The following is a 23,155-nucleotide window of genomic DNA, read 5'->3' on the forward strand; positions in this document are numbered from 1 at the left end:
GCATGGGTAAGGAAGGGGTAAGGCACGCATGGGTAAGGGAGGGGTAAGGGGTTTTATTAGAGGAAGAGGTTGCTGTGAGGGAGTGGGGAGGGAGAGGGGGTGATGGGTAAGGGGAGGTGTGGATAGGTGAGGTGTGGAATGGTAAGGAGGGAGCAGGAGTGAGGTGTGGTACTCACTTGGCATCGAACTGTCGGCACAGCAGTAGACATCACCGTGGTAGACACAGTAGTAATAACAGTTACTGGGGGAACCATCTGTTGGAGAGATAAATCTATTAAAATGTATTCTATTCATATGTACATGTGTATATGTGTGCTGTATTATGTATGTTTGAGACACGTATCCTCCTCCTAGGTGACGTGCCAAGTCCACCTCATGTCTCACGATGTTTAAGTCATGTCTTCTTGAGTCAAAAACGCCTCGAATCGAATTGTAAGTTCCAATGTTTAAAAAAAAACTGACGTCTTTTCTCCATTACAAAAAATAATATTTGGATTCAAAATCTAGCCTGAAGTTTCTAAGAGTCAAAACGAGAGCGGTAAATTTTCTTCACAATGACTGCTTGAGTAGGAAAAGACGACTCAAGTTTTATAAAAAGTTGAAATTGGGAAATATGTTCATGTTTATGTTAAAAAATAAAAGATGTATATTTCAAGCTGACGAAAAGCAAACTTAACATTTTATGAAGTTTTGTGTGTGTGTGTGTGTGTGTGTGTGTGTGTGTGTGTGTGTGTGTGTGTGTGTGTGTGTGTGTGTGTGTGAGTCAGGTATTTTGGGTGTCTAGGTTGTGACAATTAGCATAGAATAAAACCAATTTTCGTCTTTATATCAATAACAGAGGATAAGACAAGGAAGGGAATTATCAGGGGGGGAAAGCGCCAAGCCATTACGGCTATTTAGCACTGGGAAGGGGGTCAGGATAAGGATTTGGGATGGGACGGGGGGGAAGGAATGGTGCCCAACCACCTGAACGGTCGGGGATTGAACGCCGACCTGCATGAAGCGAGATCGTCGCTCTACTGTCCAGGGAGAAAATAAATCGCAATTTACCGAAACTTAAATTTACCGAAACATCAATTTATCGAGACATCAATGTACCGAGACATCAATTTACCGAGACATCAATTTACCGAGACATCAATTTATCGAGACATCAATTTACCGAGACATCAATTTACCGAGACATCAATTTACCGAGACATCAATTTACCGAAACTTAAATTTACCGAAACATCAATTTACCGAGACATCAATTTACCGAGACATCAATTTACCGAGACATCAATTTATCGAGACATCAATTTACCGAGACATCAATTTACCGAGACATCAATTTACCGAGACATCAATGTATTGAGACATCAGTTTACTAAAATGATAATAGAAGCATTTTATTACACGTTTATAGGACTACAAATGCGTATCAATTTAGACGCTATCGAAAAATACGGTGTCCAAAAAATTGACACTTCCGCGGAATTTGTTTCTGTACGAATTATTAAACAAACGAACATCGGTCATGTTGGATTACGCGAGTTTTCCAAGGGTTCGTACGCCTATGCCTCGGTCAAGGCGCTGGAAAACTCGGTCAAAGCGCTCTAAAACTCGGTCAAAGCGCTGGAAAACTCGGTCAAAGCGCTGGAAAACTCGGTCAAAGCGCTGGAAAACTCGGTCAAAGCGCTGGAAAACTCGGTCAAAGCGCTGGAAAACTCGGTCAAAGCGCTGGAAAACTCGGTCAAACCGCTGGAAAACTCGGTCAAAGCGCTGGAAAACTCGGTCAAAGCGCTGGAAAACTCGGTCAAAGCGCTGGAAAACTCGGTCAGAGCGCTGGAAAACTCGGTCAAACCGCTGGAAAACTCGGTCAAACCGCTGGAAAACTCGGTCAAAGCGCTGGAAAACTCGGTCAAAGCGCTGGAAAACTCGGTCAAAGCGCTCTAAAACTCGGTCAAAGCGCTCTAAAACTCGGTCAAAGCGCTGGAAAACTCGGTCAAAGCGCTGGAAAACTCGGTCAAAGCGCTGGAGAACTCCGTCAAACCGCTGGAAAACTCCGTCAAAGCGCTCTAAAACTCGGTCAAAGCGCTGGAAAACTCTGTCAAACCGCTGGAAAACTCGGTCAAAGCGCTGGAAAACTCGGTCAAAGCGCTGGAAAACTCGGTCAAAGCGCTGGAAATTTGACGTTTGGAAAACCTTTTCGATCGGGCGAACGGACTGGCTTGAAGGGTAATGTTAAGTGAAGGAACAGAACATCATGTAGTTATCTTATGAAGGATGATCGCGAGGAGATGATTAGGAGAGGGAGAGGGAAGAGGTGTGGGAGAGGGGAGAGAGGTGTGGGAGAGGGGAGAGGTGTGGGAGAGGGGAGAGAGGTGTGGGAGAGGGGAGAGAGGTGTGGGAGAAGGGAGAGGGGAAAATTTTGGGTTAGAGTAGCTTTTACGACTTAATTTTCTAGACAATTTCATTAAAAAATTGCTTAGCTTAAAAATGTTCTTGTATAACAAGAGTAACAGGGATCAACCCTATGCACCAAGAGTGCCAGAGACCCATCCTAGGTAACAAGAGGATTACAGGGACCCGCTATGTACACCAAAAGCATTAGAGACCCATTCTGTACACCTGGAGTATTAGGGGCCGTCCTGAAGGCCCCTGAACCAGAGACATAAAGAAGGCTCACTGAACATGTACACAGAGGGAGGTGTACACCTGGTTTTCGGTGAATATACACTGATAATTCACTTTATTCCAGAATAATGTTCAAAAGTAAAGTATACTTTCTGTTTGGTCAGTAACGCACACTTTCTGTTTAATCAGTAAAGCTATTGACCTTAATTACCCTCCTGGGGCCAGATTCACGAAAGCACTTACGAACCTGTACATCTTTTCTCAATCTTTAGCGGCTTTGCTTCCACTTATTAAACAGTTAATGAGCTCCGAAGCACCAGGAGGCTGTTTATAACAATAACAACAGTTGATTGGCAAGTTTTAATGCTTGTAAACAGTTTAATAAATGTAACCAAAGCCGTCAAAGATTGAGAAAAGATGTACACGTTCGTAAGGGTTAGCGTAAGTGCTTTCGTGAATCTGGCCCCAGGGGTTGATGAGCCTTAATCCCAAATACCAAGTTAAAAAATGTTCACCATTACGTTCAAAGTTCAACCAGAACAAATTACCCACATGCCAAGTCCCAGAACAGAGAGTTCACATTAAAATTCACCTGGTACAAAAAGAGTCAAATAGGAATTACATTTTTGTATGCAAAGTTCACACACGGCAAATATGACCAACTTTGCAAACGATGCCAAGACTTATAATTGTAACTAATTGAAGTTCCAGCTAATTTGCGATTTCATGGATGAGTTCTTAAATGCAATTTGCTAAAAAAAACAATTATAAATGTAATTATTGTTTTAATGTTGTTTCAAGCGACGTTGTTTAGGATTTCTTGAATATAAATGACTCTTAGGATGTTGATTAGTTGATGTACTGATGAGCTAGAATAGTAAATACACAAAATCGCAATAAAACGAGAAGTCTTTATAGAAATTTGTATTATATCCGTACCTTTATTTATGTCTTACCACTGACGGGTGATATCTCAAGATATTCGCTATAGTCATTGGCGTTAGATATCTGGTATATGGGTGACAGTTACAGCATCACGTGATATACACACGTGTATAAGGTGTATATCACGTGATATACACACTCCTCTCGTCCCCCGTTTGTTCTTCTCAAGAACGTTCTCTGTTCATTGTTTGCTACTTGTTCAAGAGCATAAATTGGATATGTGTGGATACAGGAATGATCTGGGGAAAATACTGGTTTGGAAATAGTAGTAGCTGATCTATGGGGCACTTTAAGAGAGGGGAACATAATAGATATGGGAACAATTGATTGTTTCAAGCGTAGGATAGACATATATATATATATATATATATATATATATATATATATATATATATATATATATATATATATATATATATATGTATATATATATATATATATATATATATATATATATATATATATATATATATATATATATATATATATATGAATGTGGCTGTGTGGATATAAATAGGAGCTACTTCTTATAGACCAATAGATGCTCTCTCTCTTGTTACCTTCTAGTTTTATAATTAACAAAGAGCATAATGTATTCACTGTTACAGAATACTTTTATGTCAAGTTAAGAGCTCACAGTTTTCGCTGATATAATTGACATACCCAGTAAAGAGAATGTTTCATTCGTGTGTACATCAAACTAATATCCCGATGCTCTTGCCATTATGGTCAAGGGTTTTCTGTCCTGCAAAGTGTATGATATACTCGGTGCTGCATATTGCTTTCCCCAGAATCCCCCAACATGCTTACTGGAGTATGTTGACCAGACCACACACTAGAAGTTGAAGGGACGACGACGTTTCGGTCTGTCCTGGACCATTCTCAAGTCGTCCAGGACGGACCGAAACGTCGTCGTCCCTTCAACTTCTAGTGTGTGGTCTGGTCAACATACTTCAGCCACGTTATTGTGATTCATCGCCTGCATGCTTACTGGAATAGCTTGCAGCAGTTCAATAGCATGCACGCTGCGATAGTATGAGTGCTGGAATAGAAATGAGCTAGAGTGTCATGCAGGATGTTAACATTTGCTTCATCTTACCACTTGTAAGTGCTGCTGCTGCTGCTTCATTTTCGCCATTTTTTTCTGGAAAAAAGTGTGGCTGTTTAATACAGAATGAGAAATGCTTTCTATCTTGGAGCTCTGAAGATAAATTGAGTAAGAAAGCTGTAGGAAAGAGCTCTGCAGAAAGAATTCTTGGGTCGAGCCTCCCCTCAACCCAAGCTCACCAATGAACTTCCAAATGACACTTTATTTTAGAAAGCACTTTACTAAAAGACCTAATGTTGTTATACATCACAGGTGCTGAGTACAGCCATCGGAAAACCACCGTTTGTCCTGTTTATAGACATGATTACTACAGTGTGGTTAGTGACAGGGCTTCCTTCAGTCTAACTGGGTGTTATTCAGTTACCTGGTGATGTATCATCCTAGGACGTTATGACCTATCATGTGGTGACCTTTACTCAGCACACTCTGACCGGCTTAACGACTATATTCCCCGTCCGACCATTGAGAATCTACAGCAAGATTGCCCAATTCCTAAGACTTGCTAACACTTCATCTCGCTTCATTATGTATGGTTTATATATTGGCAAAAATAACACACTTTAGTTTGTTATTTTTTTTAACTTCCCAGGAAGATACAAAAACTATATAGAAGATTCGTGCTAGACTCATTGGGTCATTTTCAATAACCGACACGCATCTCATATATATATATATATATATATATATATATATATATATATATATATATATATATATATATATATATATATATATATATATATATATATATATACATACATAAACATGTGTTGTCCAACAACAGCTGTTTGCCCCTTTTCCAGGGGAATATTGTGATGCCATCGGTGCTAAGCGCGGGATCGTCTCGGTTTTGGGCTGTTAGTGTGCGAGGTTCTCTCTCTGCTGGGCACTGAGCTGAGCCAAGGCTTCTCAAGATGATGTCGTTAACTTCATTGTGTCTTGCGTGCCAGTCCTTGGAGCTCCCGCAGTGTCTATATTGCTCTGCTACCACCTTGTTGCAAATACACTTGTATTTAGTGTGAATTGGGGCTCCAAGGTAGAGGGCCACTGTTACATGGAGGGCCTCTGGATCTAGACGTGTGCATTTGGCAGACATGGGTACTGCCAAAAAAATTCCCATGCATGGGGGGCATGCACTGCGTTGAAGCGGGCTTTCTCCTTATCTGATGTTGCAACGATGAGCATGACATGAACTATTTCTTCCACTACTGGGAAAAAAGTCCCAGAAGAACTGTTTGTGTTTTTATTATTATTATCTCTAGCGTCCATATGGAGCAGTCAACATACGCAGCATGAAAATAATTTATTACCAAGACTGCAATGTTTGTATGGGGATAGACTTTAGGTAATGGCAGCTCAATGAACATAAAATCACTGTGAAAAGCACATTGTTTAAACCCCAGCATATAAAAAAACAAATGCAAGGAGATAGGACTCACCTTCATGCGTGTGGTTCCCCTCATCACAACACTCATAGGAGCTGGAGTCCGGAATCTTGCACCAGTACTTGCAGGCGGTGGCGGACCCAGCCACAGCCGTCAACAGCAAGAGTAACAAACCGCTCTGCATCATTGCTTGCTTCTGCAACAAGGAGACATCGTCCGTGTGAACATTAGATGCCACAATTCTACCAGGAATTTCCCTAGTGGCTAGGAAATTACCGCGTAACATGGTGGAGGTGGGGTCCCTCGATTGTTTCAAGCGTGGGTTGAACATGTATATGAGTGGGATTGGGTGGTTATAAATAAAAGTTGCCTCGTATGGGCCAATAGACCTTCTGCAGTTACCTTGTTCTTATGTTCTTATGTAAAAAAAAGGTGTTTATCCCCCTGTGTGAAAGAGTACTGATAATGGAGGTGGGGATTTGGGATGGGACTGGAGGGAAGGAATGGCGGCCAGCCACTTAGATGGTCGGGGATTGAACGCTGACCTACATGAAGCGAGACCGTCGCTCTACCGTTCAGATCAAGTGGTTGGTTACACTGATAATGGAGAATTGGATCCCACAAGTCGTCAACAGTGTGTGTGTGAGATCACCACCAGTGATGGCAGATGAAGAGTTTAACAGATATCAGCACAGATTATGAGATGTTGATGTACATTAGTGTACAGTGATGTACATCCATGCACATGGATAGCATATACGAGTGGTTATATAATGTGAAAACCATGAGGAAGGTGGATGTGGCAGATGTACTAAGACATTGTTAAAGCAGACATATATATTTCCATATAACTGGTGGACAGGAGTTATAGCTTTACTTAATATGGCTATCAATAACTAAACAATATGCAGACGAGGAGTCACAATAACGTGATTGAAATGTGTTGACCAGACCACACACTAGAAAGTGAAGGGACGACGACGTTTCGGTCCGTCCTGGACCATTCTCAAGTCGATTGTGACTTGAGAATTGTCCAGGACGGACCGAAACGTCGTCGTCCCTTCACTTTCTAGCGTGTGGTTTGGTCAACTAAACAATAACATTACAAACGAAAAAAAAAAAAAAGATATGACATAAAAACTGTGTATTTTCTTGTGTCTTACGAACTAAAGAAACACTTCACAATCACCGTTTGTTTTGCCATCAAAGACAAACACAACACTGAAAGTTGTTTTGGTAATTCTAGAGCTGATGCCAAGTCAATGCAAGATGCCAAGTCAATGCAAGATGCCAAGTCAATGCAAGATGCCAAGTCAATGCAAGATAACAGACTTAACCTCGGAACACATTGCTGCCACACTGGCCGCCCTCTACTCGTACCTATGTAGCGAGGACTTAAGGTCTGTTTCCCTGTGCCTCTGGGGCACCAACCTCACCCCCTTCCCCTCCCCCGTTAACGAGCCGGAAAGGCAATACGTTTGGGCTCATAACTCCCCCAAGAGGCATCAGACCAGCCAGATGATTGACTTAACCACAGGACGTCGGGAAGGTGAGGTTAGGACGCAGCCACCACCCAAGAACAGGAAAGGCAAATGACAATCAGAAGAACAAATGGGTAAGTTTGGTCTGATGGGGAAGATTTTCTGAGTGTATATACCTGTCTCACAAGCATATTGATTCAGAGGAATCTTGAGTTATACTTTTCAAATTGGAACCACACTAGAAAGGATAAGAAATGTAATGTTAGTTGATAATAGTGATTCGATTAAGCAGGTTGTTAAGGCGTAATGTCTACCCCACAATAGGAACAATTGGAAGAGATAAAACGGTTGAACCATTAAGAACGAACCATTCTCATAGACCATTATAATGGACCATTCTCATTGCCCACTCTCATGAATGGTATAATGAGAGCAAAGATGTGGACCCCAGGTGACGCCATCTTGCTAGTACAGCAGTTATCTTGCTTTCCCTTCCCTTGCCTCTGAAGGTTGCCACAGAGGCAACTTGTGTCAGTTATAAAGCCACTTGTGTCAGTTATAAAGCCACTTGTGTCATTGTTATAGAGCCACGTGGCACTCTTTTCCGTGAAGCCAATTCCGACCCTTCGATGTTGGACACACACCCAACAGGAATTACTGAGAAAACTGGGGGAAGTTTTCCTCAACTGACATGCCTCTAACCTTGACGGTTAGAGGCATGTCTCTCTAACGACAGACAGAATGACAGATATTTCCATTTGTTGTTATAGATATATGAAACTCAGTGGTTTACCCGGCTGCACCCGGGTCTCTCTCTCTCTCTCTCTCTCTCTCTCTCTCTCTCTCTCTCTCTCTCTCTCTCTCTCTCTCTCTCTCTCTCTCTCTCTCTCTCTCTCTCTCTCTTTCTCTCTAATTTTAATACTGGACTATGGAGAAATTTGAAAACTGCTTACAATCTACGGAAAACACATCAGCGATTTCATTTCAGTATTCATGAAAATCGCAGAGAGGGTCGATAAAGATGCCGATATTTTGTAAACAGTGGCACTTAGACCGACCCCAACTAGCCCATGCCACTCCCATACCACTCATGTTTCAAGTTGCAAAGTCAGGTGAGGCTAGCCCAAGACCTCTGGCCTCTCTGAACAGATAAGACTTTTTATTGTATTGATATAGAGGGATTCCTCTTGGATTAGCTTCTGCTGACATTCTGGAGAAATGGAGCTCTTATCCTGTGAACGTTCGTGAATTATCACTTAGATAGTAGACTTAAGATGACGGGGAAGATCAGACACACAGAGCACCTCGCTTGGCTGCCGCCTTAATTATTTAAGTGTTGGGCTAAAGGTTAAGCAATACTCTCTCTCTCTCTCCACTGCTCCTAATCGCTTCATTAGCATTAATAGCCTCATTTCAGCCGTGATCCGAACCCCTGTTCGGGGTTAAACATTGAACTCAAAAAATGTCAACACAAATGACCAATTATAGGCTAAGGGGGGTGAGAGGAGGGAGGGGATTGGTCACCCCAGCCTCTCCCATAAGTGGAACCAGTTTCTACTACATATAACAACACGACTAGACACAGATATTGAGAAATATAGATATACTCGCCTCTCTGTTACGTAAAAATAACTATGTTTAGATTTAGTCTTTATTGTGTTTCTATGTAAACAAAAATAATTTCTGAAAGTTGTTTGCATATCAAATATTTATTTTGCCCAAATTGAGGTATGGACATGCGACAGTTCTTGCTTTTGACAGAATAGTAATTATTTGTTGTAAATTAAAACTCCCGCTGTCAATAGTCATTACGGGAGCGGAGAGGCGATCGCCATCATTTTGGTAATTGGAGCAACTTTATAACGAAGCTGTCAAGCTTGTTGACCGAGGTCCGCAGCTTAGAGCCAGAACTGTCAAGCTTGTTGACCGAGGTCCGCAACTTAGAGCTAGAACTGTCAAGCTCGTTGACCGAGGTCCCCAGCTTAGAGCCAGAACTGTCAAGCTCGTTGACCGAGGTCCCCAGCTTAGAGCCAGAACCGTCAAGCTTGTTGACCGAGGTTCCCAGCTTAGAGTCAGAACTGTCAAGCTTGTTGACCGAGGTTCCCAGCTTAGAGTCAGAACTGTCAAGCTTGTTGACCGAGGTCCCCAGCTTAGAGCCAGAACCGTCAAGATTATTGACCGAGGTCCCCAGCTTAGAGCCAGAACTGTCAAGATTATTGACCGAGGTCCCCAGCTTAGAGCCAGAACTGTCAAGATTATTGACCGAGGTCCCCAGCTTAGAGCCAGAACTGTCAAGCCAGCAAGCCAGTTGACCGGGGTCTCCAGCTTAGAGCCAGAACCGTCAAGCAGCGGTGCTGAAAGCTGTCAAGACTGTGAACATGTACTTGCCCATTATGTTTATAAAAGGTCGGACTACAGCGCTTGGTCCCCTGCTTCTCCAGTCATCGGTCGTCCAATGCAATGACGACCTGCTGCTTCCTGCTTGTCTAGTACAAAAGTGATCATGTGTACAAGTGTACAGGGAACAAGATATCAGGTCGTTCCGGTACACCAGCTCAGAGCAGTCACAGGTTAAACCGGTTTTTGAGCTTAGCGCTATCACTCCTTCCAAACCTGCTATCAACTGCCCAGTGTCTAGGCACCAGTGCCTCTCACCCTCCACCAGTGCCTTTCATTCTTATGAACAGTGGCACCTGAGGGCCACCATCTTTCTGGTGGCCTTGACGTGGACAGGAAGCTGGCGGCTTGTCAATGGCAACCCCTCATTCGTCCTGATGATATTATATATATTTATATATATAAATGCAACTGAAAACTTCACACTCCAGAAGGATTCGAACCCAGACAGCCAGGGTTCTCATGGCTGTCTGGGTTCTCCCATTGTGCTCCTGGTTGTCTGGGTTCGAATCCCTCTGGGGTGTGGAGTTTTCAGTTGCATATATGCTTGGGGACCATTCAAGCTTGTTCGCATATATATATATATATATATATATATATATATATATATATATATATATATATATATATATATATATATATATATACATATATATATATTATATATTATATATTATATATATATATATATATATATATATATATATATATATATATATATATATATATATATATATATTATTAAATATGACCGAAAAAGTAAGATTAATAATTCTAACACGAATTTGAAAGATTGAGAAAATTCGTGTTAGAATTATTAATCTTACTTTTTCGGTCATATTTAATAATATATGTCTACAGGAAAGACTGCTACCAAAATATACTAATATATATATATATATATATATATATATATATATATATATATATATATATATATATATATATATAACTTAAAACTCACACCCCAGAAGTGACTCGAACCCATACTACCAAGAGCACTCTGCTGGCGTACAGGATCCCTTAACCGCTCGACCAACATATAGTTGCATATAGTCCTGGGAACCATTCAGCCTTGTTCGCATATTATATATATATATATATATATATATATATATATATATATATATATATATATATATATATATATATATATATATATATATATAACCATTTTTAGAGACAAACAGCAAGTTTTTCTCTGAATACTCTTTATTCTCTTCTCCGAGACTTATGGGTCCCTACAATTGCACTATATATATTTTTATGTTTTCTGTATATATATATATATATATATATATATATATATATATATATATATATTTCTATATCTGCATAATGTAACCACTGAACACACTAGGAGGCAAGGAATCACCGTAAGTACACCAACACAGCATACCTGCGTGGCGAGGTATTCCGGCTGCCACCACGCGCACTCACAGACTGTGGGCCTCCGGCTGCTGCACGCCCCTTTTATACCCTCGGTGACGCAGCGGGTGGAGGCACCACGAACGCACATCCACTCCAAAACAAGTCGCTTGGGGTCAGAAAAAGCGCTCGATAAATGTATTTCACAGAGCAAAAGGTCTTGTTTTTAGAACCCCAGAATAAAGTTCTAAGAGGCGTGTAGAGATATAACCTGTTTAACATGGGAAGGTTCTGATCAATGGGTCATCTTGAGGTTATCTTGAGAGGTTATCTTGAGATGATTTCGGGGCTTAGCGTCCCCGCGGCCCGGTCCTCGACTAGGGCCCCTTTTTTGTTACTCACCCTCGTAGCAGCTGTTTAACTCCCAAGTACCTATTTACTGCTAGTTAATAGGGGAATCAGGGTGAAAGAAACATTTTGTCCATTTGTCTCCACCTCCACCGGGGAGCGAACCCTGAACCTCAGGACTACGAATCCGGAGCGCTGTCCATTCAGCTGTTAGGCGTCAGTGGGTATTGCAATTGCATATGCAAATGAGCTGTATAGATGTTATAGAGAATGTAAGAAAATATTGAGGCAGAGATAGAGACAGAAAGAAAGAGAAAAGAGAGATAGAGAGAAGCAGAGATATATCTGGGGTCCCTAGGGCGACCCGGGCACCGCCGGGGACCCCACCTAGTAGATTTATAGGTAGAAATGAGGGTTTCAAAGGGATTGAGAAGCACGTAGAAGTGAGATTGATTGAACGTTGGAAGGCGGGGCCCTGGAGCTGAACCACAGTTTCCCCTGATCAAAAATATGTGAGTACACACGCACATAAACACATAGATACACACACATCAAGATATACATAGTAACACACATATATATGTGTCTCTGCATGTGTGTTGCACTGTGTACTATGTACTATGTGTTACTATGTGTACATACACACGCAACACACATATATTCACAGTTTCAAAAGTTGATATGAAAGAGCGCAATAACCCCAGGAACTTGTTTAACCAGTAGATTGATGGGTTGAGAGGTGGGACCAAAGAGCCGAAGCTCAACCCCCGCAAGCACAACTAGGTGAGTACACACGCACATAAACACACACAATACGCACATGCCCTTCACTGTAGCCTGCCCTTCACTGTAGCCTGCCCTTCACTGTAGCCTGCCCTTCACTGTAGCCCGCCCTTCACTGTAGCCCGCCCTTCACTGTAGCCTGCCCTTCACTGTAGCCTGCCCTTCACTGTAGCCCGCCCTTCACCGTAGCCTGCCCTTCACAGTAGCCTGCCCTTCACTGTAGCCTGCCCTTCACTGTAGCCTGCCCTTCACTGTAGCCTGCCCTTCACTGTAGCCCGCCCTTCACTGTAGCCCGCCCTTCACTGTAGCCCGCCCTTCACTGTAGCCTGCCCTTCACAGTAGCCTGCCCTTCACAGTAGCCTGCCCTTCACTGTAGCCTGCCCTTCACTGTAGCCCGCCCTTCACTGCAGCCAGCCCTTAACTGTAGCCTGCCCTTCACTGTAGCCTGCCCTTCACTGTAGCCCGCCCTTCACCGTAGCCTGCCCTTCACAGTAGCCTGCCCTTCACTGTAGCCCGCCCTTCACTGTAGCCTGCCCTTCACTGTAGCCCGCCCTTAACTGTAGCCAGCCCTTAACTGTAGCTTACTCATCACTGTAATTCGTCTTAACACCTAACCGTTCTTGGCTTCAATTTGACCGCTTCTGTAACTATAACCATATAATGACTCCAATTAGCTCGTCGAGTCGACTGGTTTGATCGTTACGGTACATTGTAGTTCAAACTGTATCACGCTCGTCAGGTAATTCGTATTTTATCCCGAATCACTTTTTTTTTTTTTTTGGTACTTGTAAATTACTGTGACTTGTTTGTCACTGTAACTCATTCGTTGTTGGCACTCGTTATTGATTGTTATCATGGACTGTCAAACTAACTCGTTTGCCGTTATTGAAATTGAATTTGAAGGAGTTTATTCATAAATGTATGTACATTTATAGTTGGGTTAATTTACATAAATTTACAGTACTCTATTTACTTGAGAATGACACCATAATTACATGATTTGTAATTATAAACTGTGCATATATTAGATTTAGATTTAGAAGTTGCACTAATCAATGAATTCAAAATCGTTTTATTTCAATATCGTTTCTCGCCAACTCGACATTTCTTTTAATTTTACGTCATTGTAACTCGCTCCTTACCTTAACTGAGCAACTACAGTGGGAAAATACGAACACTATTGAACTCTTTTTCTTGTGGTGTATGATGTGCTTGAGAGAAATTCAAGAGCTGTTCAATTATGTTTTTTTTCCAAACTCTTGGGATGTGAACTTATGAAGCTCTGAGTGGGAAGAGAGAGATTAAAGTATACTTGTATAGCACGTATAGTATAGTCCAGGATTAATGTATAGTGGTGTATAGTGGTGAGAGAGGTGATTCATTCACACACCAGCTGCCTCTCACCACCTGCCTCTCACCACCTGCCTCTCACCGCCTGCCTGGTTGGCCAGTTAGCTATTATGGTGGCCTTAACAACCCTCCAGAGGTTGATTGGTTGTATGTCCAACACCAAACCAAACTGCTTGTTGGGGTGGCGTAGTATTCCATATTCCTTAGCCCTAAATATTATATCATTCCTGTATTATTTCTCAATTTTTCTTATGATATTCACTTATTCATTACTTTATATATGTGTGTCAATTCTTTCTATCCTCTTTTATCACGTTTTCTTTCTTGTCTTATTGATCTGTTTAATCTTAGGATCATGTTCTGCTCCTTGAACGTGTGTGTTATAATCATCTGAATATTTCTGAACGTCCTGTGTTCAACTAGTTGTACTCAGCTAGTTGTGCTTGCGGGGGGGTTGAGTTTTGGCTCTTTAGTCCCGCCTCTCAACCAATCAGTGAGTCATGCTTTGTGCAATCACGTTCCTGATTTGAATCTTCTACTTAATTCATTCCAAAAATGGTCATTATTCTTGCATATTTTTCCTCCTAGCATGAAAGTTTTTCATCCCTCTCTCACTAACAGTCTTGATTTTGTCAACTATTACCTCAAAGACCACAAGTAGTTGGCACTACTTCCTAGTGGAAATTCGATGTGTTTTCTGCGTGAAGAATATATACTTCAAATTCAAATACCAACAAAACATGTTGGTATTCTCTCTCATTACCCTGGAACATATCGTGTTGAAAAGTTTCTCTGGTGACCAATCTCTCTCTCAACATATATCACATTAAAGTTTTTCAATTGCAATCTATTTTCTCATGGTTAAAAGTCTCTCATAATTAGACACTTTAATGCTTGTATTTTGCAAGCAGTTATTGCTGCATATTATATTATTATTACAGCTCAGTTGTTCACTACATATCCCTAGTTAGACCTTCTAATGTAAGCTGGTGGGTTGTATACACCACCATGACCATTATCTGGCTTGGGGCCTATTATCTGGGTAAGGGGGCCTCCAATACCCATCACTTAGGTAGGGGGGCACCAATGGATCAGGTAGGGGAACTGTGGCAGGTGGAAAAATGGGTCAGATGTGGGTAGGGGGGATGGGTCAAGTGGGGGGATGGGTCAGGGGGGGGGGAGGGGGGAGAATGGGTCAAGTGGGTTTCATGTAAATCTAGGATAAAAGTGAAAGGGTTGAACCCGGCTTGGGTGGCGTTGTCTACTCTCTGTATCACTACTGCCTCTCACCACCTGCCTCTCACCACACTGCCTCTCACCACTGACTCTCACCACACTGCCTCTCACCACACTGCCTCTCACCACACTGCCTCTCACCACACTGCCTCTCACTGCCTGCCTCTCACCACACTGCCTCTCACCCCCTGCTATACTACCTAGGTGATGAGGTCAAAAGGGGTCCTGTAGACCAGTGGGCTACGTCGCCCGGTGACAAACGAGGTTTCCATCTGCCTTCAATCTCCGAAGAGGTGAGAGACAGTTGAAAACGTTTTCTTTCACCTGATCCCTCTATTCACCTAAATAGATACCCGGGAGTTAAGCAGCTGTTGTAGGTTGCATCCTGGAATAGGTCGCTGTTAGGCCTAGTGGGACATCGATAAGGCTATAAATTTCCCTAACAACGGGAAATTGGATAGAGAGAGGGAGGAAAGAATAGGGAGAGAGGAAAGAATAGGGAGAGAGGAATAGGAGGTGGAGGAACTAGGAGAGTAAGAGAGAGACAGATGAGAAATACTGCCACTAATTTACTATTTTTCCCATTACTGAGGCACCTGTCTCAATCACTATCCTCAGTAGCAAGCATTAATATCAATCTATTCAATCGATCCTTTCAACTAGGTCACCAAATTAAATTACGGTATAATATGTTGATCACTTGTAGCTAGGCATCAAGTTACATTAATCAATAATTACGTCATTATATAAACATCAGGAATGATGTTTATACCACGATACATACCTCAAGACCACGATTATATAATGAAGATACCTCGCGCAGAGTCAGTTGAAAGAACTTAACAGTACATAGATCAAACTGACTCCCTGACATTTACAAACCTCTCGTACACAAACTTACCACCAGACTCACCTAAGTGAAGACTGATGAGTTCCCTGTAGGTAGTCTAATCTCTCCTCGCCTCTCAGAGCCTGGAATCAGATAGTTCCTGATCGTAATTCTAGGATCTGAATCGTCCTGAATGTTCCTGTACTATAGCTGTTACGGCGATTTAAATTCAATCAGGAACTAAGCTCTCCTACATTGACCGGCTTACGTACACAGTTGTCAGCCAATTCCTGACGCTTGAGCTGAATCCAAGCTTGACACTGGCAGCGAGGATGCTCCGGTAAGCTGACCTCAAGGCCAGTCAACCTGACCTGGCCTCATAAGGTTATGAGGTCAAGTTATGTGGCTATATTATAATATATAATATTATCACACTACCTCTCACCAGTTTTGGGACTGGTGAGAGGCAGTGTTATAATATCATTCCCAACGACATGTATAGCTTATACATGAATTCATACGCATACTGTTATGTATACCTCGTGTTAACCCTTCAAGCAAACTGCACCTACCTCAAGAAGAATAAACAAAACATGTAGGGAAGGGGCCTCGTGGATAGCACGCAGGACTCGTAATTCTGTGGCGCGGGTTCGATTCCCGCACGAGGCAGACACAAATGGGCAAAGTTTCTTTCACGCTGAATGCCCCTGTTACCTAGCAGTAAATAGGTACCTGGGTGTTAGTCAGCTGTCACGGGCTGCATCCTGGGGGTGGAGGCCTGGTCGAGGACCGGGCCGCGGGGACACTAAAGTCCCGAAATCATCTCAAGATAACCTCAAGAAGAAGTATTGTATTCAAGTCATTACTCAACCGAGGATTTGGATCTTGACTTACGGTCGCATCGAAGTCTCCAGGATTGCGAAGAACAGCAAGGAGCGGGAAACTTCGCACAATGATCAAATATTCGAACACATATTTACGTATATATGCAACACAGTGTACTCCTGACGCTGTTCACATTACTGACGAAACGTCGAACAATCAAAATGGAAAGATCAAGTGATCTAGTGTTTTATCACCCTCCAGATGGTATAAGATATTTGTGTAGAATGGAAAATATCCAAAAGAAAGTTATTAATGGTCACAATGCTGTTGTGTCTAATGACATTATATATATATATATATATATATATATATATATATATATATATATATATATATATATATATATATATATATATATATTTATATATATATATATATATATATATATATATATATAAAGATTTTCGCTTAGAAATGTTTAATTGAATATGACTGCATATTCCGTGTTGATTATTTTCTTGTTTAGTGCTTCTATCCCTGTGATTAGTGCTCTTGCTTCATAAATTAATTGGAAGAGGATTTCTCCAAATGTCATATTTGTTCTAGATTGACCAAACGAATAAAAAATAACTGTAGAATGTATTATACTTCTTATAAATTTACATAACGTTTCGAACCTACACGGTTCATTCTCAAGTGAGGAGACATGAGAGAACATATCGGATTTATGCTAGCGGCTTAAATCTGGTGTTAGCCTAGTAGTTACACACACATACACACACACGCACATACACTCAGGGCCTCGCGGCTGGGTGGACAGCGCTCGGGGGACGTAGTAATACGGGACCGGGTTCGATTCTCGGCCGAGGTAGAAACAAATGGGAAGAGTTTCTTTCACTCTGATGCCCCTGTTCACATAGCAGTAAATAGGTACCCGGGAATTAGACAGATGTTACAGGCTGTTTCCTGGGGATGTGCGTGTGTTAGAAATATATGAAGTTGACATAATAGAGGAAAATAGATTGATTAGAAAGGCGGGGTTCAAGAGCTAACAGCTCGATTCTGCATGCACAAATAGTAAATACACACACACACACACACACACACACACACACACACACACACACACACACACACACACACACACACACACACACACACACACACACACACACACACACACACACACTTCCCACAACAGAAGAGGACTGTTTGAGGCTTCAAGAAGACCTAGACAAGCTGAAGGAATGGTCGAACAAATGGTTGTTAGAGTTTAACCCAACCAAATGTAATGTAATGAAGATAGGTGTAGGGAGCAGGAGGCCAGATACAAGGTATCATCTGGGCGAGGAAATTCTTCAGGAGTCAGAGAAGGAAAAAGACTTGGGGGTTGATATCACGCCAGACCTGTCTCCTGCAGCACATATCAAGCGGATAACATCAGCGGCATATGCCAGGCTGGCCAACATACGAACGGCATTCAGAAACTTGTGTAAAGAATCATTCAGAACTTTGTATACCACATATGTCAGGCCAATCCTGGAGTATGCAGCCCCAGCATGGAGTCCATATCTAGTCAAGGATAAGACTAAACTGGAAAAGGTTCAAAGGTTTGCCACCAGACTAGTACCCGAGCTGAGAGGTATGAGCTACGAGGAGAGACTACGGGAATTAAACCTCACTTCGCTGGAAGACAGAAGAGTTAGGGGGGACATGATCACCACATTCAAGATTCTGAAGGGGATTGATAGGGTAGATAAAGACAGTCTATTTAATACAAGGGGAACACGCACAAGGGGACACAGGTGGAAACTGAGTGCCCAAATGAGCCACAGAGATATTAGAAAGAACTTTTTTAGTGTCAGAGTGGTTGACAAATGGAATGCATTAGGGGGTGATGTGGTGGAGGCTGACTCCATACACAGTTTCAAGTGTAGATATGACAGAGCCCGATAGGCTCAGGAATCTGTACACCTGTTGATTGACGGTTGAGAGGCGGGACCAAAGAGCCAGAGCTCAACCCCCGCAAACACAACTAGGTGAGTACAACTAGGTGAGTACACACACACACACACACACACACACACACATGTTTGCGGATGACGCAAAGTTGATGAGAAGAGTTGTGACAGATGAGGATTGCAGGATTCAGCAACCTGTTCAGGTCCAAGTGGACCTGAACAGGTTGCAGAGATGGTCAGAGAAATGGCTACTAGAATTCAACACGAGCAAATGTAAAGTTATGGAAATGGGACTAGGAGATAGGAGATCAAAGGGACAGTACACAATGAAGGGGAACAGCCTACCTGTGACGACGCGCGAAAGAGACCTGGGTGTGGACGTAACACCTAATCTATCTCCTGAGGCACATATAAATAGGATAACGACAGCAGCGTACTCTACACTGGCAAAAGTTAGAACATCATTCAGAAACCTAAGTAAGGAGGCATTTAGGGCGCTTTACACTGCCTACGTGAGGCCAGTCTTAGAGTATGCCGCCTCATCATGGAGTCCCCATCTGAAGAAGCATATAATGAAAATGGAAAAGGTTCAGAGGTTTGCAACGAGACTCGTCCCAGAGCTACGAGGGATGGGGTATGAGGAGCGCCAGAGGGAACTGTGCCTTACGACACTAGAAAGAAGAAGGGAAAGGGGAGACATGATAGGAACGTATCAAATACTCAGAGGGAGTGACAGAGTGGACATAGACGAAATGTTCACACGGAATAGTAACAGAACGAGGAGACATGGATGGAAGCTTGAAACTCAGATGAGTCACAGAGATGTTAGGAAGTTTTCTTTTAGCGTGAGAGTAGTGGGAAAATGGAATGCACTTCAGGAACAGGTTGTGGAAGCAAATACTATTCATAATTTTAAAACCAGGTATGATAGAGAAATGGGACAGGAGTCATTGCTGTAAACAACCGATGCTCGAAAGGCGGGATCCAAGAGTCAATGCTCGATCCTGCAGACACAACTAAGTGAGTACAACTAGGTGAGTACACAAACTGAGTACCCAAATGAGCCACAGGGACGTTAGAAAGAACTTTTTCAGTGTCAGAGTAGTTAACAGGCGGAATGCATTAGGCAGTGATGTGGTGGAGGCTGACTCCATACACAGTTTCAAGTGTAGATATGATAGAGTCCTGTAGGCTCAGGAACCTGTGCATCAGTTGATTAACTGTTGAGAGGCGGGACCAAAGAGCCAGAGCTCAACCCCCGCAAGCACAAATAGACGAGTTCAAATAGGTGAGTACACACACAACTCAAATGACTTACGCACTTACTCGTTCCAAGACAAAAATCCGGGGGAGGATTGACTGGGAATCAATCCATAATTATTCACCCATGTTCAACAGCAATTGGCAACCTGGAAGTAAAGCCGATTGGCGGATCGTGTTCCAGGGAAAAGCTTCTAGGGGGGGGGGGGGGTTACTCCACCTGTTCTTAGCTGTGTAAACAAAAAGCTTGAAGCTTTAGGAGCAGCTCAGCTGTGGCCTGTGGTCACGCTCAGCACGCTGGTCTAAAACGTCAGCTGTTCCTTCACCACAACACAACGTCAGGTGGTACGGCACTCATCAGCCCTCACACCCCACTCATCAGCCCTCACACCCCACTCATCAGCTCTCACACCCCACTCATCAGTCCTCACACCCTACTTATCAGTCCTCACACCCCACTCATCAGCTCTCACACCCCACTCATCAGTCCTCACACCCCACTCATCAGCTCTCACACCCCACTCATCAGCCCTCACACCCCACTCATCAGCTCTCACACCCCACTCATCAGTCCTCACACCCCACTCATCAGTCCTCACACCCCACTCATCAGCCCTCACACCCCACTCATCAGCCCCCACACCCCACTCATCAGCCCCTCACACCCCACTCATCAGCCCTCACACCCCACTCATCAGTCCTCACACCCCACTCATCAGCTCTCACACCCAACTCATCAGCCCTCACACCCCACTCATCAGCCCCCACGCCCCACTCATCAGCTCTCACACCCCACTCATCAGTCCTCACACCCCACTCATCAGCCCTCACACCCCACTCATCAGCACTCCCACCCACTCTGATATCACCTCGCCTCCTAGACACACCCTAACACCAACACCAAACACAAATATACACGAAGCGTTCAGACTGCATTTTCGCAGACTTCCAGGGAGCGTTTGGTGTTGTTCCTCTCGAATAACTACTGTACAATATGAAGACACAAGTACAGATAACTGAAGAAACAAAATCATTGATTTTGGTGAGATAATGGCTGATAGTGAAGACGTCACAGTCAGAGAGATGTCGAGCTGGAGAGTCGTGAGAAATTGGGTCCCCCAGGATCGATCTCTGGACTGCAGCTGTCTAGGGAACCCGGGAGCCCTACATGATGGGGTGGTGTTAGCAGTTGCTCCAGGCGGCTCTGTCACTAACTCAAATCTTTCATCCTTCCACATCTGTTCACTCATTTTGTTCCCTTTCAAGATGCTGAAGGTCTTCCTCTGCCATATGATCACTTTACTGTGACATTTTACACTATTCTTATTAGCGATTATCTGGCACTCACATAGTCTATCGACACCGTTCAAATAGTCTATCGACACCACTCAAATAGTCTATCGACACCACTCAAATAGTCTATCGACACCACTCATTCCACAAATTAAGATTTCACTCACTCGTCCCTTTCAGTAATACTAAATCTTTCATATTCTTCAGTATTGTCATTCTGCATTCCACACAATTGCATCAGCTGCCCCGACCGTCAAAGTGGTTGGGCACTATTCCTTCCTCCCCCCCTCCCCCATCCGTCCCCATCCCAAATCCTTGTCCTGATCCCTTCCAAGTGCTATATAGTCGTAATGGCTTGGCGCTTTCTCCTGACAGGTCTCCCCTACCTTCCTCCTACTGCACTTTTCCCTATCATTATCCTGTCTCATTTCACCATCCACACCTTCCCTTCCATCTTTCCCTTCATACAAAATGCGTTTCCCTCCCCCTCTTTTAATTTACATGTTTTAAAACAGGGGAAATAAGGGTGACTAACTTAGTCAACTAAAGAACAAATCCACAAGGGCCGTGATAAGGGTTCGAACCTACGTCCAAGAGGATCCCAGACGCTGCCTAGTTAACTAATTTAACTTCCTCTTTAGTGGCATGATCCTCAGGACACTCTGCAATACTGGCACTAGTAGAGGATTCAGTGCCATAACTGCTCTCTGAAACCACTGTAAATACAAAAAAAAATTGAGTAAGATTACGCAATAACTCTTCTGGAAACTTTCTTATTAAGACTGCTCAATAGCTCGGTCGATAGAGCTTCGGTCTCACACATGTAGGATCCAGAGTTCGAGTCTCCTACAGCCCAGGTATCTTGAGGTTATCTTGAGATGATTTCGGGTATTTTTTTTTTTTTAGTATCCCCGCGGCCCGGTCCTCGACCAGGCCTCCACCCCCAGGAAGCAGCCCGTGACAGCTGACTAACACCCAGGTACCTATTTTACTGCTAGGTAACAGGGGCAAAGGGTGAAAGAAACTCTGCCCATTGTTTCTCGCCGGCGCCCGGGATCGAACCCAGGACCACAGGATCACAAGTCCAGTGTGCTGTCCGCTCGGCCGACCGGTTCCCTTTATGTAAATGGATTCCCTAGGTTCCTAGGGAATCCCTAGGGTTCCCTAGGATTCCCTAGGATTCCCTAGGATTCGACCGGTTCCCTTTATGTAAATGGATTCCCTAGGTTCCTTGGGAATCCCTAGGGTTCCCTAGGATTTCCTAGGACTCCCTAGGATTCCCTAGGATTCGACCGGTTCCCTTTATGTAAATGGATTCCCTAGGTTCCTAGGGAATCCCTAGGGTTCCCTAGGGTTCCCTAGGATTCCCTAGGATTCGACCGGTTCCCTAGGTAAATGGAAGAAGCACTGTAAACACAGTGTTCTTTAGCAATACCGGACATCAACAACACAAATGAGTCCAGCGTCTAATAATCGCGAAGTTAAGACCTTACTCATAAAGACCTCGAGCATAACTTCAATAAAAACGATTAACAAAATATTTTTCTAAGTTCATTTCCCAGAGCAGAAAGCGTCTTGGGTCGTCTCGGCGAGGCTCTGGTGGCAGCGTCGGTCTTCTATATGGAATTTACATTCCATGGAAACCTCACTGAACCTCACACAGCCCAGTAAACACGCTCAGTCCAAACATCAAAAGTGTTGATGCAGCACCTTAGTCCTGCTGTGCAGTGGGGGTGTAGCCAAGGTACGTTTGCTGTGCAGTGGGGTGTAGCCAAGGTACATTTGTTGTGCAGTGGGGTGTAGACATGGTACATATGTTGTGCGGTAGGTGTAGCCATGGTACATTTGCTGTGCAGTGGGGTGTAGCCAAGGTACGTTTGCTGTGCAGTGGGGTGCTGCCAAGGTACGTTTGCTGTGCAGTGGGGGTGTAGCCAAGGAACGTTTGCTGTGCAGTGGGGTGTAGCCAA

General features: G+C 43.3%; 1 protein-coding gene across 3 annotated transcripts in view; it reads right to left on the bottom strand.

The window, feature by feature from the left end:
- The window catches only part of LOC123759878 (uncharacterized), a 33,339-nt gene that overhangs the window by 9,846 nt on the left and 338 nt on the right, over nucleotides 1-23,155 (bottom strand). The window contains exons 1-4 of one of the 3 annotated variants that reach the window (XM_045745129.2): nucleotides 11,335-11,372; nucleotides 6,112-6,253; nucleotides 4,664-4,708; nucleotides 177-254 (exon numbers count right to left, since the gene is read on the bottom strand). In XM_045745129.2, the coding sequence (XP_045601085.1) occupies nucleotides 177-254; nucleotides 4,664-4,708; nucleotides 6,112-6,244 (256 nt within the window). In that variant the 5' untranslated portion in view covers nucleotides 6,245-6,253; nucleotides 11,335-11,372. Of the gene's footprint in view, nucleotides 1-176; nucleotides 255-4,663; nucleotides 4,709-6,111; nucleotides 6,254-11,334; nucleotides 11,373-23,155 lie in introns of those variants that run through there. The other 2 variants (XM_045745127.2, XM_069318074.1) reach the window with 2 other exon arrangements.

The sequence above is a fragment of the Procambarus clarkii genome, chromosome 8 (assembly GCF_040958095.1).
Source record: "Procambarus clarkii isolate CNS0578487 chromosome 8, FALCON_Pclarkii_2.0, whole genome shotgun sequence".
Classification (NCBI taxonomy): Eukaryota; Metazoa; Arthropoda; class Malacostraca; order Decapoda; family Cambaridae; genus Procambarus; species Procambarus clarkii.